Consider the following 19,647-nt stretch of genomic DNA (forward strand, 5'->3'; position numbering starts at 1 on the left):
AAATACAAAAAAATCTTTTTTTTTTTTTGTTCTAGTTCATTTACATTTATTCATTTAGACTTATTACACTTTTATCCAAAGTGACTTACAAATGAGGACAGTGGAAGCAATCAAAAACAACAAAAGAGCAATGATATACAAGTGCTATATCAAGTCCTTAAACGCAGTACACGTAGCAAGTACATATATTATATATTTTTATTATATAATAAAAAAACTGAAAAGAAAAAGAATAGAGCAAGCTAGTGTTCGAGGCTTTTTTGCTTTATTTATTAATTGTATAATAAATAAAAGGAAAAACATATATATAGAATACAAAAAAAGATTAGAAAACGTAGTGTTATTATTATAATTTTTTGAGAAAACAAGCAGTAAAGGAATAGTGATTAAATGAAAAGAGTAAATGAGTTTAAAAGGGAAAAGTTTTTTTTTTTTTAAGAACAGAATTAGAATAGAGAGTGCTAAAGTTAAGAGGATCAAATAAAGATGGAAGAGATGGGTTTTCAGCTGATTAAAGATGGCTAAACTGCTTGGATCGAGTTGGGCAGCTCATTCCACCAGGAGGGAACATTTCATTTAAGAGTCTGTGAAAGTGATTTTGTGCTGCTTTGGTATTGCACAATAAAGAACTCAAGCCTCTAGACAGCACAGAAGTCTGAAATAATGAATTTAGGTTAAGGGGTGCAGAGCCAGTGGTGGTAATTTAATGGGAAAAAACAAGATTTGTTTCTTGTTTTAATTATTATTATTTTTTTTTTTTTTGGAAAAAATATTTCAAAGGCAAGACTTAAAAGCAAGCGTTCACCCTAAATTAAAATTTGCTAAAAAATTGCTCACCCTCAGGCCATCCAAGATATAGATGAGTTTTCGTATTCATTGCAATAGATTTGAAGAAATGTAGCATCACTTGCTCACCAGTGGATCTTCTGCAGTGAATGGGTGCCGTCAAAGTGAGAGACCAAACAGCTGCTAAAAACATCTCAATAATCCATAAATAGACCACATAACTCCAATCCATCAATTAATGTCTTAGATAATGTTCAGAACTGTTTCCACTTGAAAACTGTGCTTATTGTGCATATTTCTTTTTCACTGGAGCAAATAATATTAAGGATAGAGGATTCATATTTTTAGCTGGAAGCAATGGTTTTAAATTAAAAATGTCTTAATAATGGATTAATTTTATTACAAACACACATCTTTTCACTTCACAAGACTTTGTGGACTCTCATGTGGATTATTGTGTTGTTTTTATCCGCTGTTTGGACTCTCGTTCCGATGGCACCCATTCACTGCAGAGGATCCACTGGTGAGCAAGTGATGTAATGGTACATTTCTCCAAATCTGTTCTGAATTAAGAAACAAACTCATCCACATTTTAATAACTTGAATAATTTAGCTTCTCAAGAAAATATATCCTGCTTTTAAGCATGTGTGAATAATAATAAATACATCACACAGAGTTAAGATTAAACATCTTTACTTCAACAGAAAGTACAGTGAAGAAATATTCTTGTTTGTCTCTGAAGACAAAATGTCTTTTTAACTGATGTCATTAACAATGCATATATTAATGGTCATATCTTCAGCTAGATGTAAACCGAGTTATAGACTGATAATGGATTCACGGTGGATTCTGAATCATTATGTACTGTTTGTACAACAATAGCCATTTTAATTGCATGACACTTGCAAATCCAACTTCTTCCCAGGAATGACACTTAAGATCAAGCATATCTACGAGAAAACAAAAAACAGAAATAATAGTGTAAAAAGCTTTTTTTTTTTTTCTTCTTTTTTAAATGAACATCATTCAGAAAGCCCAACAGCTTGTTTTCGTCGTCCGTGATAATGTTACACTCCTAGTTTTGGATCATCTCGACATCTCTGTGCTTCTGCCAAAGGATTCTCTCTCTCTCCCCACACTGTTCATTGTTCTTCAGAAGAACGTTTAAACCTCCTGAGGGGGAAATTCAGCGCAGCTGCAGTTTGTGTTGAGGGCGCGTTTGTTGCTTTTGTACGCAGAGAGCTCAATGGAGTGCTGCGTCATGTCAAAGCAAACTGGCATCTCCGTGGCTCTCCACCTCAACGCCGCTAGAAAAATACTCCTCCCTCCCGGTCATTCCTTCTGTCTTTGATGGGCAAACGCTGCCCGACACTCGCCACCCTTTCCCAACAAGTAAACACAGCAATGTCAAACCAACATTTTGTTTGTGCAAAGGCAACATTTTGTTTATGAGAATATATCAACAATAAAACATAAAGCAAACAAACTGTCTCAGCCAAAAACGAAAAACAAACAAACAAAGGTACAATAGTGCAATTTTTCAGTTTTGATTCCCCCTCCTCCTTGGCTTGTCCGTGTGGTTTTTCTAAGGACAGTTAGTGGCGGCTCCGCTTCGTGTTGCTCTTGCTTGAGTTTGCTCGGCCCTCACGCAAAAGCTGGTCCCAGCGCTGGCACACACAGAAAACATTAGTCACTTCCCATTGCCCTCTGCATCAGAGGCCTCTTTCCATATGCTCAGTCAAAGACTCTACAGTCTTAGATTTAATGTCAGCAGGTCAAAGACATACAGCACACGAATGACATTTTATTCTTTGCCAAGGTTTGCAGAAGAAAAAAAATTTATATTCTTGCTAGATATTATGCCTATAAAACTCTATCTATCTATCTATCTATCTATCTATCTATCTATCTATCTATCTATCTATCTATCTATCTATCTATCTATCTATCTATCTGCTATATAGACTATAAAATATAATTTTATAGACTATAAACTATATTTACAATAATTAAATAGATAAATCTATCCATATAGCTACATACTGATATTTTTATGCCTATAAAAACTCTATCTATCTATCTATCTATCTATCTATCTATCTATCTATCTATCTATCTATCTATCTGTCTATCTATCTATCTATCTATCTGCTATATAGACTATAAACTATAATTTTATAGACTATAAACTATATTTACAATAATTAAATAGATAAATCTATGCATATAGCTACATACTGATATTTTTATGCCTATAAAAACTATATCTATCTATCTATATAAAAACTATATTTACCATAATTAAATAGATAAATCCATATATCTATATACTGATATTTTTACTAATATTTTTTATATATTGTATATATGTTTGTGTGTGTGTGTGTGTGTGTGTGTGTATATATATGTGTGAGCGTGTTTATAAATTACATAAATTCTGTATTTTATATATTGGCAATCATAAAAAATAATAGTATTTGGAGACACAAAAATAAGTTTGTTGAGTATAAAACTGTTCATACTTTAAAAGAAAGACAACGTTTGTAGAAGAAAAAAATATTTCTTAACTAGATACGATGGCCACAATAAATAATTTTTTATATATGTGATTTGCATATGTGAATATATAAAAATATATTTTTGCATGTTTACATGTTACATATAAGTATTTGGAGACTTAAAAATACATTACTGTTATTATATTCATTTCTCTATTAAATAAAAACCAGGTGTGTTAGTTTTGAGATAAAACTGTTCTTTTTTATTTATTTTTTTATTGTTTTTTAATTAAAGAAAACCAGGTATTTGGATACTTTTTGGTAGTTCAATGTTAGGAACCTGTGTGAACTTCAGGAGAACTGACTTCATACTTCCACGAAAAATCACCTTAAGACCGGTTGATCAAAAGTCACTGGACAAAACTGGCTCATAGATGTTTCATCAAGCATCATTTCTTTGCAGCTGCTGCTTGATTTGATATTTTACTTCTAATGCAATGACATTTAAATATTTTAAATAACGTTTTCGCTATTTTAAGACTAAAGTATCTAAATGCTTTCTGGGGCCACTGTAAAGTAGTGAGTGCTATGTCCTACCTTCACTTTCCGGCCCACTTTGTCTTTCCACTTTAGTGCGATGGATCCATCAAGGAGCAGCAGTCTGTGAGAGAAATGATTTATGAGAACAGGAATATAATCCATGAATATCCTCATCACATAAATCAGGCCTTACCTGGACCTTTCCTCATTTTCATAACCCATGATGATATATTCCTCATTGGCTGTTAGCGGAGGACACAGACACCCAGAGTTATAATAAAGAGTGACGGTGTCCCGAGGGATGTTGACCAGAGAAGACTTCAGGACGTCTTTGACCTCCACGATGGCGCTCAGGTCATGATTTCTAGTCTTGATCTCTTTCACTCTTGCCCGGATGACTGCAAAGAGAAACAATGAACGCGTGCACTGTTTTAAGGATTCCACTTCGAGTACTTCGAGTTTTATGAGAATGTGTAAAGAAATACAAAGCAAACAAAAAGAGCATTTCGAGACTATTGAGACCTTCACACAAGGTAAGCTGTAAAATAAGACCTTACCATAATTGTAATTGTTCTTCGAATACGTCTTTTGAACAAGTCTCACAGACTTGCATTTGCACCGATCTGAAAAAGTTGAGATATTTATGTTTAGAGTTTTTAGGCAGAACTCTAGTTAATCTGTAATGTTATTTTTGTATTTTTTTCTTTTTGTATTATCTAAACAGCAGAATCGACTGCAAAGCACTTTGCTATGTCATTTTAAACATATTTGCACATTAATTATTATGCACACAAACAAAACTAAACAACATAATAAAACTTATGACACTTAAAAAGCATACCATTAGCTCCTTTGCAGTTGGCATTATGTGAATCCATCGGGAAGTCTGGATTTCCTTCTGCACAAGAACCAGAACTGAGATTAATGTTCAAACTGGATTTCATTTATGCGTTTCAGAAATATTTAATCATTCCCAAAGTAATAAAACATTATCTCACCAGGGTTACATTTTGAAGGGTCTTGATAGTAAGGATTATCTTTAGGGAAGAAATTTTTTAAAAAGGATCATTCTAACAGAATTTCATTGATGTTAATGATTGCAGGTATTAGAAAAAATATACCATATACATACTATAAGTGAGCTATAACTAATGTATATCAATTCATGTGAAAGTAGCAACTTTGGATACTGACATGATTGTCAATAGTGCCCCAAAAAGACACATTTTATTATAATAATATAATATAATATAATATAATAATAATTATTCACTACCGTATATAAGTATAATATAAAATGGCCCAGTTTTTGCTACTGAGATTATCAAGTGTTCTAATCTACCTGAATTCATACCATATAATAGTACTAATGATGATGATAAAAAATTATCACACACTTTACATATAAAACACATTACACACTACATGCATAGTCAACAATAAAATCTATATCTATATATAAGTAATTGTATATAGGGTAAATTTGCACAAATTGGTTCACTTTTTGACACTAATATGACTGTCAAAAGTACCCCAAAAATACACCTTGCATTTTAATATGATATAATATACGATGCCATAATTCATCCCTACAGTGTGTAAAAGTCATACAAATTTTGACTTTGATACTGAGATTATCAAGTGTTCCAGTCTACCTGAATTCATGTCATATAATAATAATGATAACATATAAACATTATATGCAAAGACTACAATACAATCTGCATCTATATCATAAGCAATTTTATATAGGGTAAATCTGCACAAATTGGGTCACTATTTTCACTGTCAAAAGAATCCCAATTTTACCTGAATTCTCCCTATAGTATTAATAATAAATAAGTGACAAAAGTTAGTGATAAATGCTTGAGTAACCTGGCCCCTCCGCCTTGACTATGGCCTCAGGTGAGATGCAGACTCCTCGGTCGTAGACGGGCAGCTCCTCGCAGGCCAGACTCTCCGGCCAGGTATGATTGTACTTCTTCATGACCGGCTCGCAGCCGCGCTTGGCCCGCTCGCACACGGACTTACAGGGCTTGATGGGGTCGTGCTGGAAGTCGATGGTGCATATCGGCGCGTACATGGCGCACAGGAAGAACAGCAGGTCCGGGCTGCACTGGGTGCCCAGGAGCCCCTCGAACTGCTCGATGGCGAGCACGGCGTTGGCCTGCGTGCTGTGATGGAGGTGGTTGGGCATCTTGGTCATGTTCCACGGCATGGACCTGCACATGGGGATGCGGATGGCCTCGCAGGACGCGGCCGCGGTGCCTCGGGGGATCTCCAGCAGACAGGCGATGGCCAGGGCGCAGATCAACATCTCGTAGGAAAACATGTTTTTGTTGATAAAAAAAATACACAAGTGAGAGACGACGCTATTTATAAGTCACTAAGGGCATGCGGAGATCTTCTGGAGACTCTTGCGCGTAAAATCTCCCCAAAACATAGTTCCTCAAACCAACTTCAGCATACTGAAGTATTGCACCAGACACACAGAGAACAAAAGCTCTTTTTTTTTTTTTGTTAATTCTCGGTGAAATGGTGGTGTGAAAAAAAGAAAAAAGAAAGAAAGCAAAGAAATGCTCTCCAGGAAATGCTCTTCGGGTTCGTCGCTTCAGGAGCGCGCTGCTGAATTGATCTCTCCTCCAGCTCCCGCTGACAGAAAGAGACTGGAAGCAGCTGGAGGAGGAGGATTTAGTGGAGGTGGGCTGGGGACATAAAGCAGCCCACCTCCTCCAACATCACCTCAGTCTCCTGTTGCGCCCTCAAACACAAGACTGCTGCCATAAAACACTTCAAGACAAAAGCGCTGTTTGAATAAGTAAAATAGTACATATAGCATTTTTCTATTAAAAAAATACTTCTTAATTTTCATAATTGACAGTCTAGGCTATACGTAGTGCCACAATCAATCAATAATTAAATAAACGTTTTCCAAATAAGCATAAGTCAAGCTGCCTTATCAAACAGGACCACACGGAGACGCCAAAGACCACTGAAGCTCCCGTCTTGACCCGACTGGATACATTCAGAAACACTAAACTTCTACCTCAGCCAGTCAGCGTCCATTATAAAACATTCGTGCTTTTAACCCAAATAAACAATGTAAAGAATAATGTCCTGACATCTGGACGTGAGTCACTATTCTTATCACATTCGCTGAGTGAATTGGCTTTGTTTTCGCTGCATTGTACAACTGTTCGAATTCGCTTACTGGATTTTTGGAGTTTATCGGTTTACATTAATGATCAGAAAAACCTGCTTCTTCAATTTTTACGTTTTTTTCTTTTTCGTTACAATGTACTGTTTCAAATTGGTATTTAATTATTAATCTACTTCTCCCTACTTCCTCTTGCACCTCACCCAGTTTGGTTGAAAGGATAGCAGTAGCATATAGTGAAAAACATTCTCACATTATATTATTGTGTGGAAAATTCATTTAAATTCTCGATCTTTTTAAAGAAGCTGACGCAAGAATATGGGTTTATCAATGTTTTACTATTGCGTTATACGTATATGTGGAGTTGTTTTATGCATTTTTTGTGATTACAAATAAATAAAGCAGCCTCGGATGAAAAAGTAGCCTGTTTTCTAATTTGATATTAAATAAACACATTAGTTGGATTTAGCATCACTGATGCGTACTTCTGACACAAAGTGATAAACTACTGTCACTGTAACTTTTTTTTTTTTTTAATTCGTAAATCATTGGTAAAGAATCGATGCTGGAGACTTTTTATGGTCGAGACTTCTGTCAAGTTTGTTTTGAGATTGTAAATTAAAGACTACAACTACCATAAGAATGTCAGGTTATGTTCTTGACGAATCAGACATCGGTTTGTAGTCTTAAAATTCTTAGGGTCTTACGTTTCGCGGCATTTGAAGAAATGACTATGCACTTTAAGTCTCCTCAAGAAATATTAACTACACACTTTATTAATTTACTCATAACTCGAACAACTGCTAGACTAAAACCCATTAGAAATTTCTAAGGGAACTCCTGAGTCAAATGCTAATTCTTTTCTGGGGTTTAGGACCATAAACAGCTCTATTAGGCAAATTAATGAAGTGATATCCTTCCACCAGAGGATATAATCACTGAAATAATGCCGCAATAAACCACAAAATATCAATATGCCGAGAGAGCCAGAGACATGAATCTAAAACAGCTATGTAGCAAATCGTTTGCATGGGTTCAATTATACAGTTACACGTGGAGAAATGTTTTTGTTTCAGCAGCAACAAAAAATTAGGCTTTAACTATACCTAAAAGGGTCAGGTACAACTCAAATGTGAAGTTAAAACAGTGGAAACAAAAATGTACAAACAAGTCCATAGAAGTAAATCTAGTCTTTTAAAAACATCTGCACTGTGTGCCCTTTGGCTCAGTTCATGTGAGAAGATTTAGACGAGCAGCCTCCCATCAAAGAAGTTCAGCAATGTTCCTGTCAGCTTGGACTAAAAACAGAATAATAAAAATGCTGTATATAGAAGCCATTTTTCATATTCCCACATAATAGTGTCAAAATCACACATGCAACCCGTTAAAGGGTTCCCACACTTCTTGACAAATGAATTTTCCATGAAGCTGCAGGTGACCTCTAGATGAGGACTTTTAATAAAAAAATAAATACTTTAGACAAATGTGTATTGGTTTGACTGAATTATTGAAATTAATCGACTCACAAAGACAATTAACAGTTATTTCCAGATTTCTCTTGACTATCAGAACTACTTTGCATCACTAAACAGCATTAAAGTGGACCAGTCAAACTGCATTTGACCTGATGTTTATTCATGTTATGGAAGATACATTGTCATTTCCAAAAAATCCCGAACATATAAAACCGCTTAAGGGAGAGGAGGGGAGAAAACAACTGATAAACATTCAATAAATACGTAAGAATGTTTATTGTAGCTCACAGACAGGTACAATGGAGTGTCAATGAAAGTTAGTTAAAAAATTATACTATGCTTTGTACAAACAACACTAGGTTGCTTTAATAACATGTAGTTATGCACAATTCTGCCATTTCAATCCAAATGAGATGCTGTTATATCTATTAATTTGGCAAGTATGTCAAAGGAACACAAAGTGTAGTGGAAATAAAAGTAAATTCACAGGGAGAGAGAGAAAGAGAGAGAAAAAAAGCACACAGCAACCCAACACAGATTAGATCTAGAACATCAAAAAAAGAATCACTGTTTCATAGAGGCATCTGTTATCGTAACAAGCATTTAGCACGATGTAGAGTTTTTAATAATTCACCCCTGCCCTCCCCCCACGTCCCATCACACACACAATTAACTATTCAATGTGTTTGTTTCCATGTCTAACCATTGCAAATTAAAACACAAACAAAAAAAAAAGGTCAAAATGATACTTAGTGTCACTAGTCCCAGGGATCAAACTTGATTATTTTAAGTGTTCAATAAACAAATCATTCCCCCCCACCCCCTCTTTATTCAGTGTCATAAAAGTTTTGATCCCATTAAAAGTCTTGAACTGGTAAGACTATAACATTGGAGAATCCTACAGAGGAATATGGAATGAGGGCTGAAGTATCCGCCCCTCCAGTGCTCTACGCACGGGAACTCTTACGCGGAAGACACAGACTGCTTGTACACGGCGTGGTAGGCATTCCGGAGCAGGACATACGGGAAGCAGGATTCCAAGAGGTCCATGGTGAGGAATGGGGATTCTTGAACGATCTAGACCAAAACAATCACGTTCAGAGTCAGAACAGATGACAGGGTGATGGGATCGGGAAGTTCGTGGGCGCTTTCTGATAAAAAAACCCCTTCTCGCTTTCCATGACACTTTAATTCAACGCATCCTGCAGATTGCGCTTCAAAGAGTGAAAAATCCCAGGGACAAATCCCCCGCAAGCCTTGCAGATCAAAAGAGCTGCGTGACTCTCAAACACAAACAACAGAAACAGTCCTTAGCACATTTCCCAGTCATTACACGATTATGGACAAAAATAGATGGAAATATTGAGAAATAGTGTGCCCCAAAGCAGTTGGTTTGGTTCTTTTAAGTATTTTGCCCATTCATTTTCTCCATAGGGAGCTCAAAACATTCTTCAATTCTAAGCATTGAACCAAACCATTCCATTCTGAGAACAATCACATTATTATTGCAGTTGGTTCAAAGCAATAAAAAGACAGACAATTCTAATTAATGGGGAAATTGACTATTTATACCATAAAGCATTGTGAAGTTATGACTGACTGTACTTTAGTTAGTTTAGTTCCTGTTAAATAATTTGTTTCCTGCAAAACATTATATATTATAGTTTGGGATCGGTAAGGTTTTTCCAGTTTTTTAAAAGAAGTTTTATATATTATAGTCTAATATGCCGATTTATAAACAATGTTACTTTATATTTTTTGGGACCTCTTATACTTTTTCAGGACACTTTGATAAATAAAAAGTTTAAAAGAACAGTGTTTATTAAAAACATAATTTTTTGTTACAATATACACTACTATTTAAAAGTTTGGGTTCAGTAATTTTCTTTTTTTTTTAAATAACTACTTTCTTTTCAGCAAAGATGTGTTAAGATTTCTATTTTGCATAAATACTGTTCTTTCTTTACTTTTTATTCATCAGAGAATTAAAGAAAAAATTATCACAGGTTCCCAAAAAATGTATGCAGCAGTATCAACACTGATAAAAACAAATCTATATATTTTAATGATTTCTGAAGGCTCACGTGACACTGAAAACTGTAGTAATGGCTGGTGGAAATTCAGCGCTGTGTCACGGAAATAAACTATATTTTAAAGTATATTAAAATAGGACACCAATATGAAAAATTGTAATAATATTTCACAATATTATTATTTTTTTTTTCTGCATTTTCGATCAAATAAATACAGCCTTGGTGAGCAAAAGAGATTCTTTGATGAAATAAAGTTAAAGACAGCATTTATTTAAAACATGTCATCTCAACATGTATGGGAAACAGATGTATGCAACATCTCATCATCATTATCATTTCTTTATCACATCAGTTCTCTTTAAGAGACTTTGTGACACTGTAATTAAAAATAAGTTTAACTGCCAATTTTTTATTTATTTTTTTTAAATCTGAAACCGGTTACTTTCTCAGAAGTATATACAGTATGTCATATATAAAGAAAAACCTCATAACATACAAGTCTGTCTTAAAAAGTTCTGTCTACAGAGAAAATGAATGCACAGCATTCTGAATTGCTGTGAGGTGGGGATTCACTCACCATGTCCAGGAGCAGGTAAACAGACTCCCTGTTCCGTGTAGTGGTTTTATCCGTCTCCTGCCCAATCTTCAGCAGACTGGAGGAGGCGAGCTGTGGGAGACGATTACAGAGTTTTATTAAGCTGCAGAAAAGGAGCGTTTATTGTTGACATGTTGACATAAATGGCGTGTTGTGGAGTTTAGAACAATTACAGCTAATACTGTTACTTACGGCGAGGAACTCTTTGAGGCGATCCTCTATGCTGCCCTTGTGGATAGTGAACAGAGCAGCGGCAATCTGGTTTATCGCTTTAGCCAGACAGTGAATGTTGTTGCAGTGACCTTAAAAGTTTTATAGAGAGTTAACACACACACATGATAAATGCCACGCGTGTTAAAACGCAGTTCAAACAGCACAGATGTAATCTGATTCCATCCGCAGCGGTTCAGCGCGAGTCTGAAATGTAAAAATTGGTACCTTCTATTGCGGGACTGTACTGTGACATCACATTGCTGGCCAGGGTGGGCATGGAAACAGCCACGAAGACCATCAACAGGCAGGCGATCTTGTACTCCTCCTCCGGGCTAATATTTTCTGTTACAAACAGAGAATTGACTTCATGAATGTTCCTTTAGGTAACTCCGAGAAATTATGATGTGCTTCCATTGTGAGATTGCATTTCTCCCCTCTGGAGAGTGTCCGAAAATCTGCGCAAAGAGCCAAGAAAAATGGCAGTAATGTCCAAAAACGAACTCTTATTTATGTTATCAGCGCAACAGCATTTGGGAGAGATTCAATTAAGTCTGGTTTGAGTCGATTGGCTATTTAGATAGTAAACAGAGGACGTTTGGATTTAACCATCAGGGGAATAGAACAAAAACATCGGCACTGGCCAAGAGGCCCTGGAGGGTCTGGGCTGCCCTGAGAAAATGAAAGCTGTTCACCGGAGAGCGGTGCTCAGTTCTGGAGAACTGCTGTGTGGAATGAGGTATGTTTAAGTGCACAAGGCTCTTCTCAGGAAGCTGATTCCTCGATTGGGCTCTAATGCCTGATGGGGGTTTGATAAGCAACACTGGACAAATGCATCTCAAAACAGCTGGGCTAGAGAAGCTACTTTGAAACCGGCCTCACAAACTACAAAGATGCACATCATTGCACAATCATTGGTTACAAAACGTTTATAAGAGGTTAAGAATAGTGCAATTTTACATATGCTACCATTTATTACTTTTTTTTTTTTTTTTTTTTTTTGGTGGAAACAAAAATACTTCAAAATATTATTGCGATAATATATTTCAATTATAGTATAATATAGTAATAATCCACACATTTGAACAGTAAAAGACATTTTTAATATTAAGTTTAAAAAATAACAACAGTTAAAATGCTTCAAGAACAGAACTCCATAATTTATAAATTACATAAACAACATTTATATAACCAAGTATAACAAAAATGCCTTGCATAGACTTAGTAAATCTTTTTTTTTCATTATTATTCAGTTAACTGAAACAACCTGTCCAAATGAACTAATTCATTAAAATGAAGTGTGTTTGATTATCCCCTCAGTTTGCATGTCTGTAAAGCTGAATTGTAATTCAGTGTGACCAAAATAAATAAATAATTAAATAAGTAAAACAAAAAGGTTGCAGAATTCATATATCATGTAGCATTATTTTGTCACATTACACTGTTAAAAGAAAATAGTAATTACGGGCAAAGTGGTGATGTTTACATTTTTTTTTTTTAAAGTGACATTTTAGTTTAGAAGTGCCACTCTTCAACACTGAAAATGACACTCATGAGACAGATCTCCTATGCACAGAAATCTTTTTTTGTAATTATTTTTAACTCTTGAGGTTGTGGTTAAGATAGCTTTCATGTGAAATCTTACACCACAGAAATAAGGAGACATGGTAAACTGATACTGTGACCAAAGTGAACATGGGTGTGGAGGTAATGTATGTTTCTGAGTGTGTATTATAGTGTGAGGTTACACCGTAATCACAGTGCAAGCGAGCATCCTAACGCTGCAGTACTTGACCCGATCTAAACCATGTGATACCACTTAACACAAACCAAACCTTTTTTACAGCCAGCTAACTTTCATCCAAGGTCTTAATACAGGGATTTCTGGTAAATCATTTGGCATGAAATGGCCTTTAGATTTGTGCACTTTGGAAAAAGAATTCCTGTTCAACTTTTCTTTCAAGTATGTGCAAACCGACGTCACACTTTGTTAACTACCCATTTTGTAGAAAATGCTGATGAAAGCTGTATTCCGAACGTGGACTCTCGGTGTTCTAACAAATCTAGAACAAAACCACCTGATGCGTATCGGCACATCGGCTAAATCTGCACTTTCTTAAGAGGCCAAAACCAAAGAACTTCCAGTTACGCAGTTTGATTTTCCTCTGCCTGGGAAAAAAAACTGAGCCAGTTTATATTTTGATGCCAAAAAGTGACATCTGGGTTAGAAATGGACTGATGTGCATTACCATCTTGAATGGTCTGAAATAACCTACCAGACTTCTGGGAGGACAGAGCCACTACCAGAGCAGGGTCGATCTCGCAGGGCAGGCCTGCCGCTGAAGACAGCTCGTACACGTTCATGGCGACCTGAGAAAAGGCAGAATTTCAGGTCCGGCGGCCCATCGTTACTGATGACGGCAAGTCTGAACGTCACCTACCTTCATGTCAGTTTCACGAGGAATGTGGTCTTTGAAGTCTTCCACGGAGCTCACCAGGAAGGGAATGTGGCAGGACAGCACCTGGAGTAAAGGGCACATCTGTGATTAGAGCTCATCTGGGCAACTACGTCTTCGAACAAAGGAGCAGTTAACAGATTTCTTTATTTTTGGTAATTTACTCAGCCTCACTTCATTCCAAAGCTGTATTATTTTATTTCTTCCTTCAAACACAAAAATCTAAGGAGTGTCTGATCTGCTATGTTCCTTACAATACAATGGGACAGTGATTTACACCAACAAACTTTGGAAACCACAAAAAAAAAAAAAAAACAGTCTATATGACTTATGCACAACATTCAAAGTCTTAGAATGTAATGTTTGTCAGTAAATTTCAATGATCGTTTACTGAGAATCTCTTAGTGTAGCTCTCTTTCACACTTAGGTGTATTTCACACTTAAGTTTTTCATTAATATTTTTCTAAAATTACATCTAATATTACAATATTTTACATAAAAAAAAAAAAAAAGATTTTTAAAATGTTTGGTTTTAGTTAATGCAACACATGAGAATGCAAATGAGATTTGACAGCTGCAGAAGCTTTTTTCATTGCACAAAGACATTGCATGACTTCAGAAGATATCGAATATAGTGCACAAGTCATATGGACAACTTGCCTTTTCTTCTTTTTGAAGCTTGGCAGTACAAATAGTACCAAAAAAAAAAAAAAAATTAATGGAAACAGTAAAAAAGCTAATTTAGGATTGAATGAGCAAAATCTCAGCTACGAGATGTACAACATCCTTATGTTAAAGGGATAGTTGATTCAAAAATTAAAATTAGACTGTTTTACTCACCCTTTAGGCATCCTAGGTATATATGACATTCTTATTTCAGACGAATCCAGTCAGAGTTATTGTAAAAATTGTCCTGGCTATTTCAAGCTCTATCATTGCAGTAAACAGGTGTTTCTGTTGAACAGTCCACAAGACGTCAAATAAAGCGCATGCATCCATAACAAAATGTGCCACACATGTCTCCGGGGGGTGAATAAAGGCATCCTGTAGCGAATCCATGTTTTCATAAGAAAAATATCCATATTTCAAACATAATAAACACTTTTCTATCACTTCCACTATTTGTCATATGCGGAAGGTGTTCCAGTGGATAACGTAAGATGTCGGTGTTGCATAATTAGTGACGAATGCGGACAGTGGAAAACTAAACTAAACAGTGGAAAAATGTCAAAGGATTTCAATATAAACTAAGAGGAGACTGGTTTTCCTTTGCTTAAGTAAGGAAATTTAGCTTCCTTTGCTACTTTTAACAAAATCGTGAGACTAGTATTCCTCAGAGGTGCGTGCTGCTCATACATCCTACGTCAACCGCTAGAATGCCTTTTGCATGACAGATACCAGGAGAGAGAGAAAAAAGTTTATTACATTTAAAATATGGATATTGTTCAAATGAAAATGCATGGATTCGCTACAGGATGCCTATGTTCACCCCCTGGAGGATGCACGTAATTTATTTGCCGACTTGTGGACCGTTGAACAGAAACACCCACTGACAGCAATGTTTGAGCTTGGAATAGCCAGGACAATTTTTAATATAACTCTGATATGATTCGTCTGAAACAAGGAAGTCATATACACCTAGGATGCCTCGAGGGTGACTAAAACGGAGGACAATTTTCATTTTTTGGGTGAACTAACCCTTTAAGCTGTGCGTTAATGTGTTATGAAAAAAAAAAAAAGACAGACGTCTGGATAACAACTCACATCTCTGAGAGCTTCCTGAGCCAGAGAACGGAAAGATAAAATCACGCCGATGATGGTCATCCGTTTCAGCACGCTGTCAACCGCTATAGAAATAGAAGACAAGTCATATTAATAACTTGCAAAAATAGGCCATTTTCTTCCTTCAGAACCACTAAAAATAGGTCTGCAGGTGGAGTGTATATGGGCCACATTCCTCAGACGGGATTTTTAAACTCCTGCTAACATTTGAGCTCAGTAATCTGTCTGTATGAGGACAAGCCATAACAAATAGCTCAAACAGCTCTGTGTTAAAGGGCCTGTCTGCAGTGAAGGGGGGCGGTGGGTGTTATTACAGCTCATACCATGACATTCCAAACAGCTACTGTCTAATACAGGGCTTCTCAACCTGTGGTACATGGACATGACTGGGAACTTTCAATATTTACAACAGCTAAATTGCCATTTTGATATTTTTGGAGTTTATTGGTCATTTCTGACCTTGTCACACAATATTAATATAGCTTTCTGCATTACTAAAATTATGTCAATATGTGAGCCACTTTGATAAGAAGACATATAAAGAGAACAAATGCAGTTTCTTTTATTTTTACATGCTGTTCATGGGCAGACTGATCTCAACTAGATCGAAGACCAGCAGGGAGAAAAAAAAACATGAAACGTATTTGATATACTACTACATTTAATATTATATTAATTTAATATCAGAAGAACTCATAAGAAGTGTTTAAAGCATATAAGCAGATTAATATAATAATCATATGCAAATATAAACTACCATTTTTTGAAAGAAGTCTCTTATGCTCACCCATGCCACATTTATTTGTTTTAAAAAAATACAGTAATATTGTTAAATATTTTTTAAAATAACCAATTCTATTTTAATATATTTTATAATGTAATTTCTGTGTTGGTAAAGCTGCATTTTTGGCATCATTACTCCAGTCTCCAAACCATTTTAATATGCTGGTTTGTTGCTCAAAATAAACATTGCTTATTATCATTAATATTGCAACAGTTATGCTGCTTAATATTTTTATGGAAACTGATCATTTCTTTTCCTGGATGCACTTTGTTTTGTAATATAATAAATCTATTTTACTGTCAATTTACTATATTTTTATCAATTTATTGTGTCCTTGTAGAATAATGTTTTGTTTTTACAAATTTTACTGACCCCAACTTATGATTTCGGTATTATATATAGAATTAAAAGTCGAACAACTGATACGCACATGAAAGCCGCTTAAAGAGTGCTGCCATATGATCCGGCTTGTCGAAGCTGGTCCTCATCTGGGTCAGAACTTCCACATTGTCCACCACAAGTTTCTGTAAGGGCATTAAAACACATTAAGATGAAAAAGTAGAAAAATTATGCACACTGATCTGAAGCTGTCTGTACATTTTTCCAGAGGAGGATATCATAAGCTACATGCACCTTCAAAAGGAATACAATTCTAATAACAGCATTTAATGTTGATTACCAGAAAAAAAATTCATTTTAAAATCTAAACAAATGCTGTCAATTTAACTTAATTTTGAACCCAGAAAAATTACTTTTAACACCAAAACAGAACAATCTTGAACAGTAGCGATTAAAGGCATGAAATCGCCTGAGACGGGTACTGTGAAAAAATGCAAGAGAACGAGTTTGCATGTCAACAAATGATTTGCGTAATTTGAGCTTTAAGAAAAAAACATGTTCCCGCGTTAAGTCCTTTGTTGAACATGGCGCAGAATAGAAATGCTAAATAAACCATTTCACTCCACAGCTGATTGTGGGTCAGATAGGAAACATGTTTCTTTTTCTCCAAATTACTTTCAGCTGAAGGAGAGAGGTTTGCATGTTAGAACATCACTGACATGTGCCAAGCCTGTGTTCACACACTTGGGGGTGGTTGTTGCTCAAGAAACTTTCATAATACAGAGAGTTTCAATTACATTTGCAAACCTGCTGCCATTAATGAATGAAAAAAATTAATAAAAAATGACCGCACAAGAAAAAAGCAGTCCATTCCTTAATCATTGTGTCAGGGATTGCAAACAATACACCATTCAAACCTCATGGGGAAGCCTTTACCTTCAATGTAATCAAACTAGCATTTGGTTCAGGTTTGATCACAGTTCCTGTTAATTCATCATTGCTGACAGTAACTGAGTGAGGGGAAGCGCTACCTAAACTCTGTTCCTGGAAAACAGGCCCACATGGAATCCAAAGTAATCCAAAGAAAGCTCTTCATATGTCCACACAATTGGAAAAAATCCAATCATTCGAAAGGTTTTACACAACCTCTTGTGTTTTTAAATATTTTGATAATTTAATCATGTTTTACAAATATACTATTGTCAGCCACGTTTTAAAGTCATGTGCTTAAACAAACTATACCATATATATATATATATATATATATATATATATATATATATATATATATATATATATATATATATATATATATGAATTTCAGTTTTTCTTAAAATAACTAAAGATTTTAGAAAAAAAAAAATAATAATAATAGTAATAATAATAATAATGAAATAAATCAGCAAGCAAGTTATTAAAAAAAGCCAGACTGATGTTATCAAATAAATAATTAAATACAAATATACTAAATAAATAAATAAAAACATAATAACTACCTAAATAAATAGTTAATAAATAATAATAAAATAAAATAAAAAATCTTTTACACTAGCACTTTTGGTTCGATTGACGTCATAGGTCGGTTTGTCTTTCAAGCTCAGGTGCGAATCGTACCAGAGTCTGCCGTACGGTTCATGTGAACTCCGGTACGGTTTGCTGCTGAAGTAAACGCAATCAACACAATCGCAGAAGTGAACTGCTATTAATGACGTATTACTTGATAAAATATTGTTTGTTTTTCACTCACTTTCCTGACAAACGTGAATGATGTGCTGCAAGCAGAAAGCTGTACGTCTCATTTCTGTTCCCCTTCAGCATTCTTAAAAAGCATATGCAGTACATTCGTAAAAAAATATAAGTACCGTTATGTATTGAAGCTTTGGAAACATAACCACTGCTTCAAAAACATAAATATATAAAAATAAAGAGAGCAACTATGCATTTTCTCCTGCGCTGTCATTACTAAGCAACGGGGTAAATAGCCGCTGGCTTGATGACACAAACGAACCGTGGTTCGGACCCAAATAAAATAATATGAACACAGTCCAGTGGGGCCAGGGGGAGAGGGGAGTAATCAAACTCGGGTTCAAACCAGGCAAGCAAACCAAGTGTGAAAACACCCTAAGTAACTGTGGGAATCAGTGTTTAACAGGAAGACTAAAAAGAGGCTCTAAATGCTCTCAGGCAGTCTCCAACAGAGAACTGTGCTTCCGAAACTCTCTCAGAGGAAGGCAAAGAAGTCAAAACTGAGTGAAGCCAAATGATGTGACCTTTCACCTCAGAGTCCCTTATTGCTCACCTTGAGTTCAGCCACCTGGGAGGAGATGTGCCACATGAGGCTCTCACTGAGGAACTTCATCCCGTACGGACCCAGCAGCTCAGACAGGGAACGCATTTCTGTGAGAAAAAGACAAGGGCTTTTAGACGTGCTATGACAGTTTGAGTGTGGATATAATCACGTCCAGCTGAGGATTGTGTAATGTTTCTAAACAAGGAAACCCTTTATTCACAGTGTCTTTGTGAAGTGCTTTTTCTCCTCACCAGATATGTCAGAATACTCCTCTGCATTAAAGGTGAGCTCGTTCTCTGTGGGCAAGTTGACGAAGGCCTTCATGGCAGGAAAGTAAGCGATGTGACCGTTGCTAACCTGCCGCAGCAGAGTCTCCAGATACCTGCGCACAGATAAACATTAAACCAAATTTTATTATAAGACAAAGGGACCTCTTTATTCAGCTATTATTTTTAAAGACTATTACAAAATATCACACAATTTTTCATCCATGTTTTAATTTAACTCGTGTGAACCTGTTATGTAGCGCTTAGTTTGCCAAAAACATGAAATTGTTATTTAAATTTCAAATTATGTTTGAAAAACTAATTAAATTGCGAAAGTTTTACGCATTCATTTAATTTCCACCATTTTTGCTGCTGTAAATTGTATTAAATAGTAAAACACAGAAATCAGAAAAATTTAAACAGACAACACAAAAT

General features: G+C 35.6%; 2 protein-coding genes across 5 annotated transcripts in view; both read right to left on the minus strand.

The window, feature by feature from the left end:
- Nucleotides 1-1,463: 1,463 nt before the first annotated feature.
- On the minus strand, nucleotides 1,464-6,544 carry LOC113108314 (secreted frizzled-related protein 3). The gene is made up of 7 exons (XM_026271274.1): nucleotides 5,701-6,544; nucleotides 4,824-4,862; nucleotides 4,667-4,723; nucleotides 4,383-4,448; nucleotides 4,019-4,223; nucleotides 3,883-3,946; nucleotides 1,464-2,454 (listed from the first exon to the last, which is right to left on the minus strand). The coding sequence occupies exons 1-7, from the start codon at nucleotides 6,155-6,157 to the stop codon at nucleotides 2,383-2,385; spliced, it is 960 nt and encodes a 319-aa protein (XP_026127059.1). The 5' UTR covers nucleotides 6,158-6,544; the 3' UTR covers nucleotides 1,464-2,382.
- A 2,052-nt stretch (nucleotides 6,545-8,596) lies between these two features.
- The window catches only part of LOC113108313 (NCK-associated protein 1), a 48,066-nt gene continuing 37,015 nt past the window's right edge, over nucleotides 8,597-19,647 (minus strand). For 3 of the 4 annotated variants that reach the window (XM_026271273.1, XM_026271270.1, XM_026271269.1), the window contains 10 exons: nucleotides 19,198-19,328; nucleotides 18,956-19,053; nucleotides 16,748-16,841; nucleotides 15,516-15,598; nucleotides 13,737-13,817; nucleotides 13,572-13,665; nucleotides 11,524-11,640; nucleotides 11,278-11,387; nucleotides 11,068-11,157; nucleotides 8,597-9,534 (listed from right to left, as the gene is read on the minus strand). In XM_026271273.1, coding sequence (XP_026127058.1) covers nucleotides 9,421-9,534; nucleotides 11,068-11,157; nucleotides 11,278-11,387; nucleotides 11,524-11,640; nucleotides 13,572-13,665; nucleotides 13,737-13,817; nucleotides 15,516-15,598; nucleotides 16,748-16,841; nucleotides 18,956-19,053; nucleotides 19,198-19,328 — 1,012 coding nt within the window. In that variant the 3' untranslated portion in view covers nucleotides 8,597-9,420. The remainder of the gene's footprint in view (nucleotides 9,535-11,067; nucleotides 11,158-11,277; nucleotides 11,388-11,523; nucleotides 11,641-13,571; nucleotides 13,666-13,736; nucleotides 13,818-15,515; nucleotides 15,599-16,747; nucleotides 16,842-18,955; nucleotides 19,054-19,197; nucleotides 19,329-19,647) is intronic. The other variant, XM_026271272.1, reaches the window with a different exon arrangement.

Source organism: Carassius auratus, chromosome 9 (genome assembly GCF_003368295.1).
Source record: "Carassius auratus strain Wakin chromosome 9, ASM336829v1, whole genome shotgun sequence".
Lineage (NCBI taxonomy): Eukaryota > Metazoa > Chordata > Actinopteri > Cypriniformes > Cyprinidae > Carassius > Carassius auratus.

What these genes read in the sequence shown, in the direction of transcription:
- LOC113108314 (XM_026271274.1), bottom strand. Translation starts at nt 6,157, where the DNA reads ATGTTTTCCTACGAGATGTTGATCTGCGCCCTGGCCATCGCCTGTCTG. An exon ending in CAACTGCAAAGGAGCTAATG is followed by an intron (nt 4,449 to 4,666) that starts GTATGCTTTTTA and finishes CAACTTTTTCAG; the next exon opens with ATCGGTGCAAATGCAAGTCT. An exon ending in GAAGAACAATTACAATTATG is followed by an intron (nt 4,224 to 4,382) that starts GTAAGGTCTTAT and finishes TTCTCTTTGCAG; the next exon opens with TCATCCGGGCAAGAGTGAAA.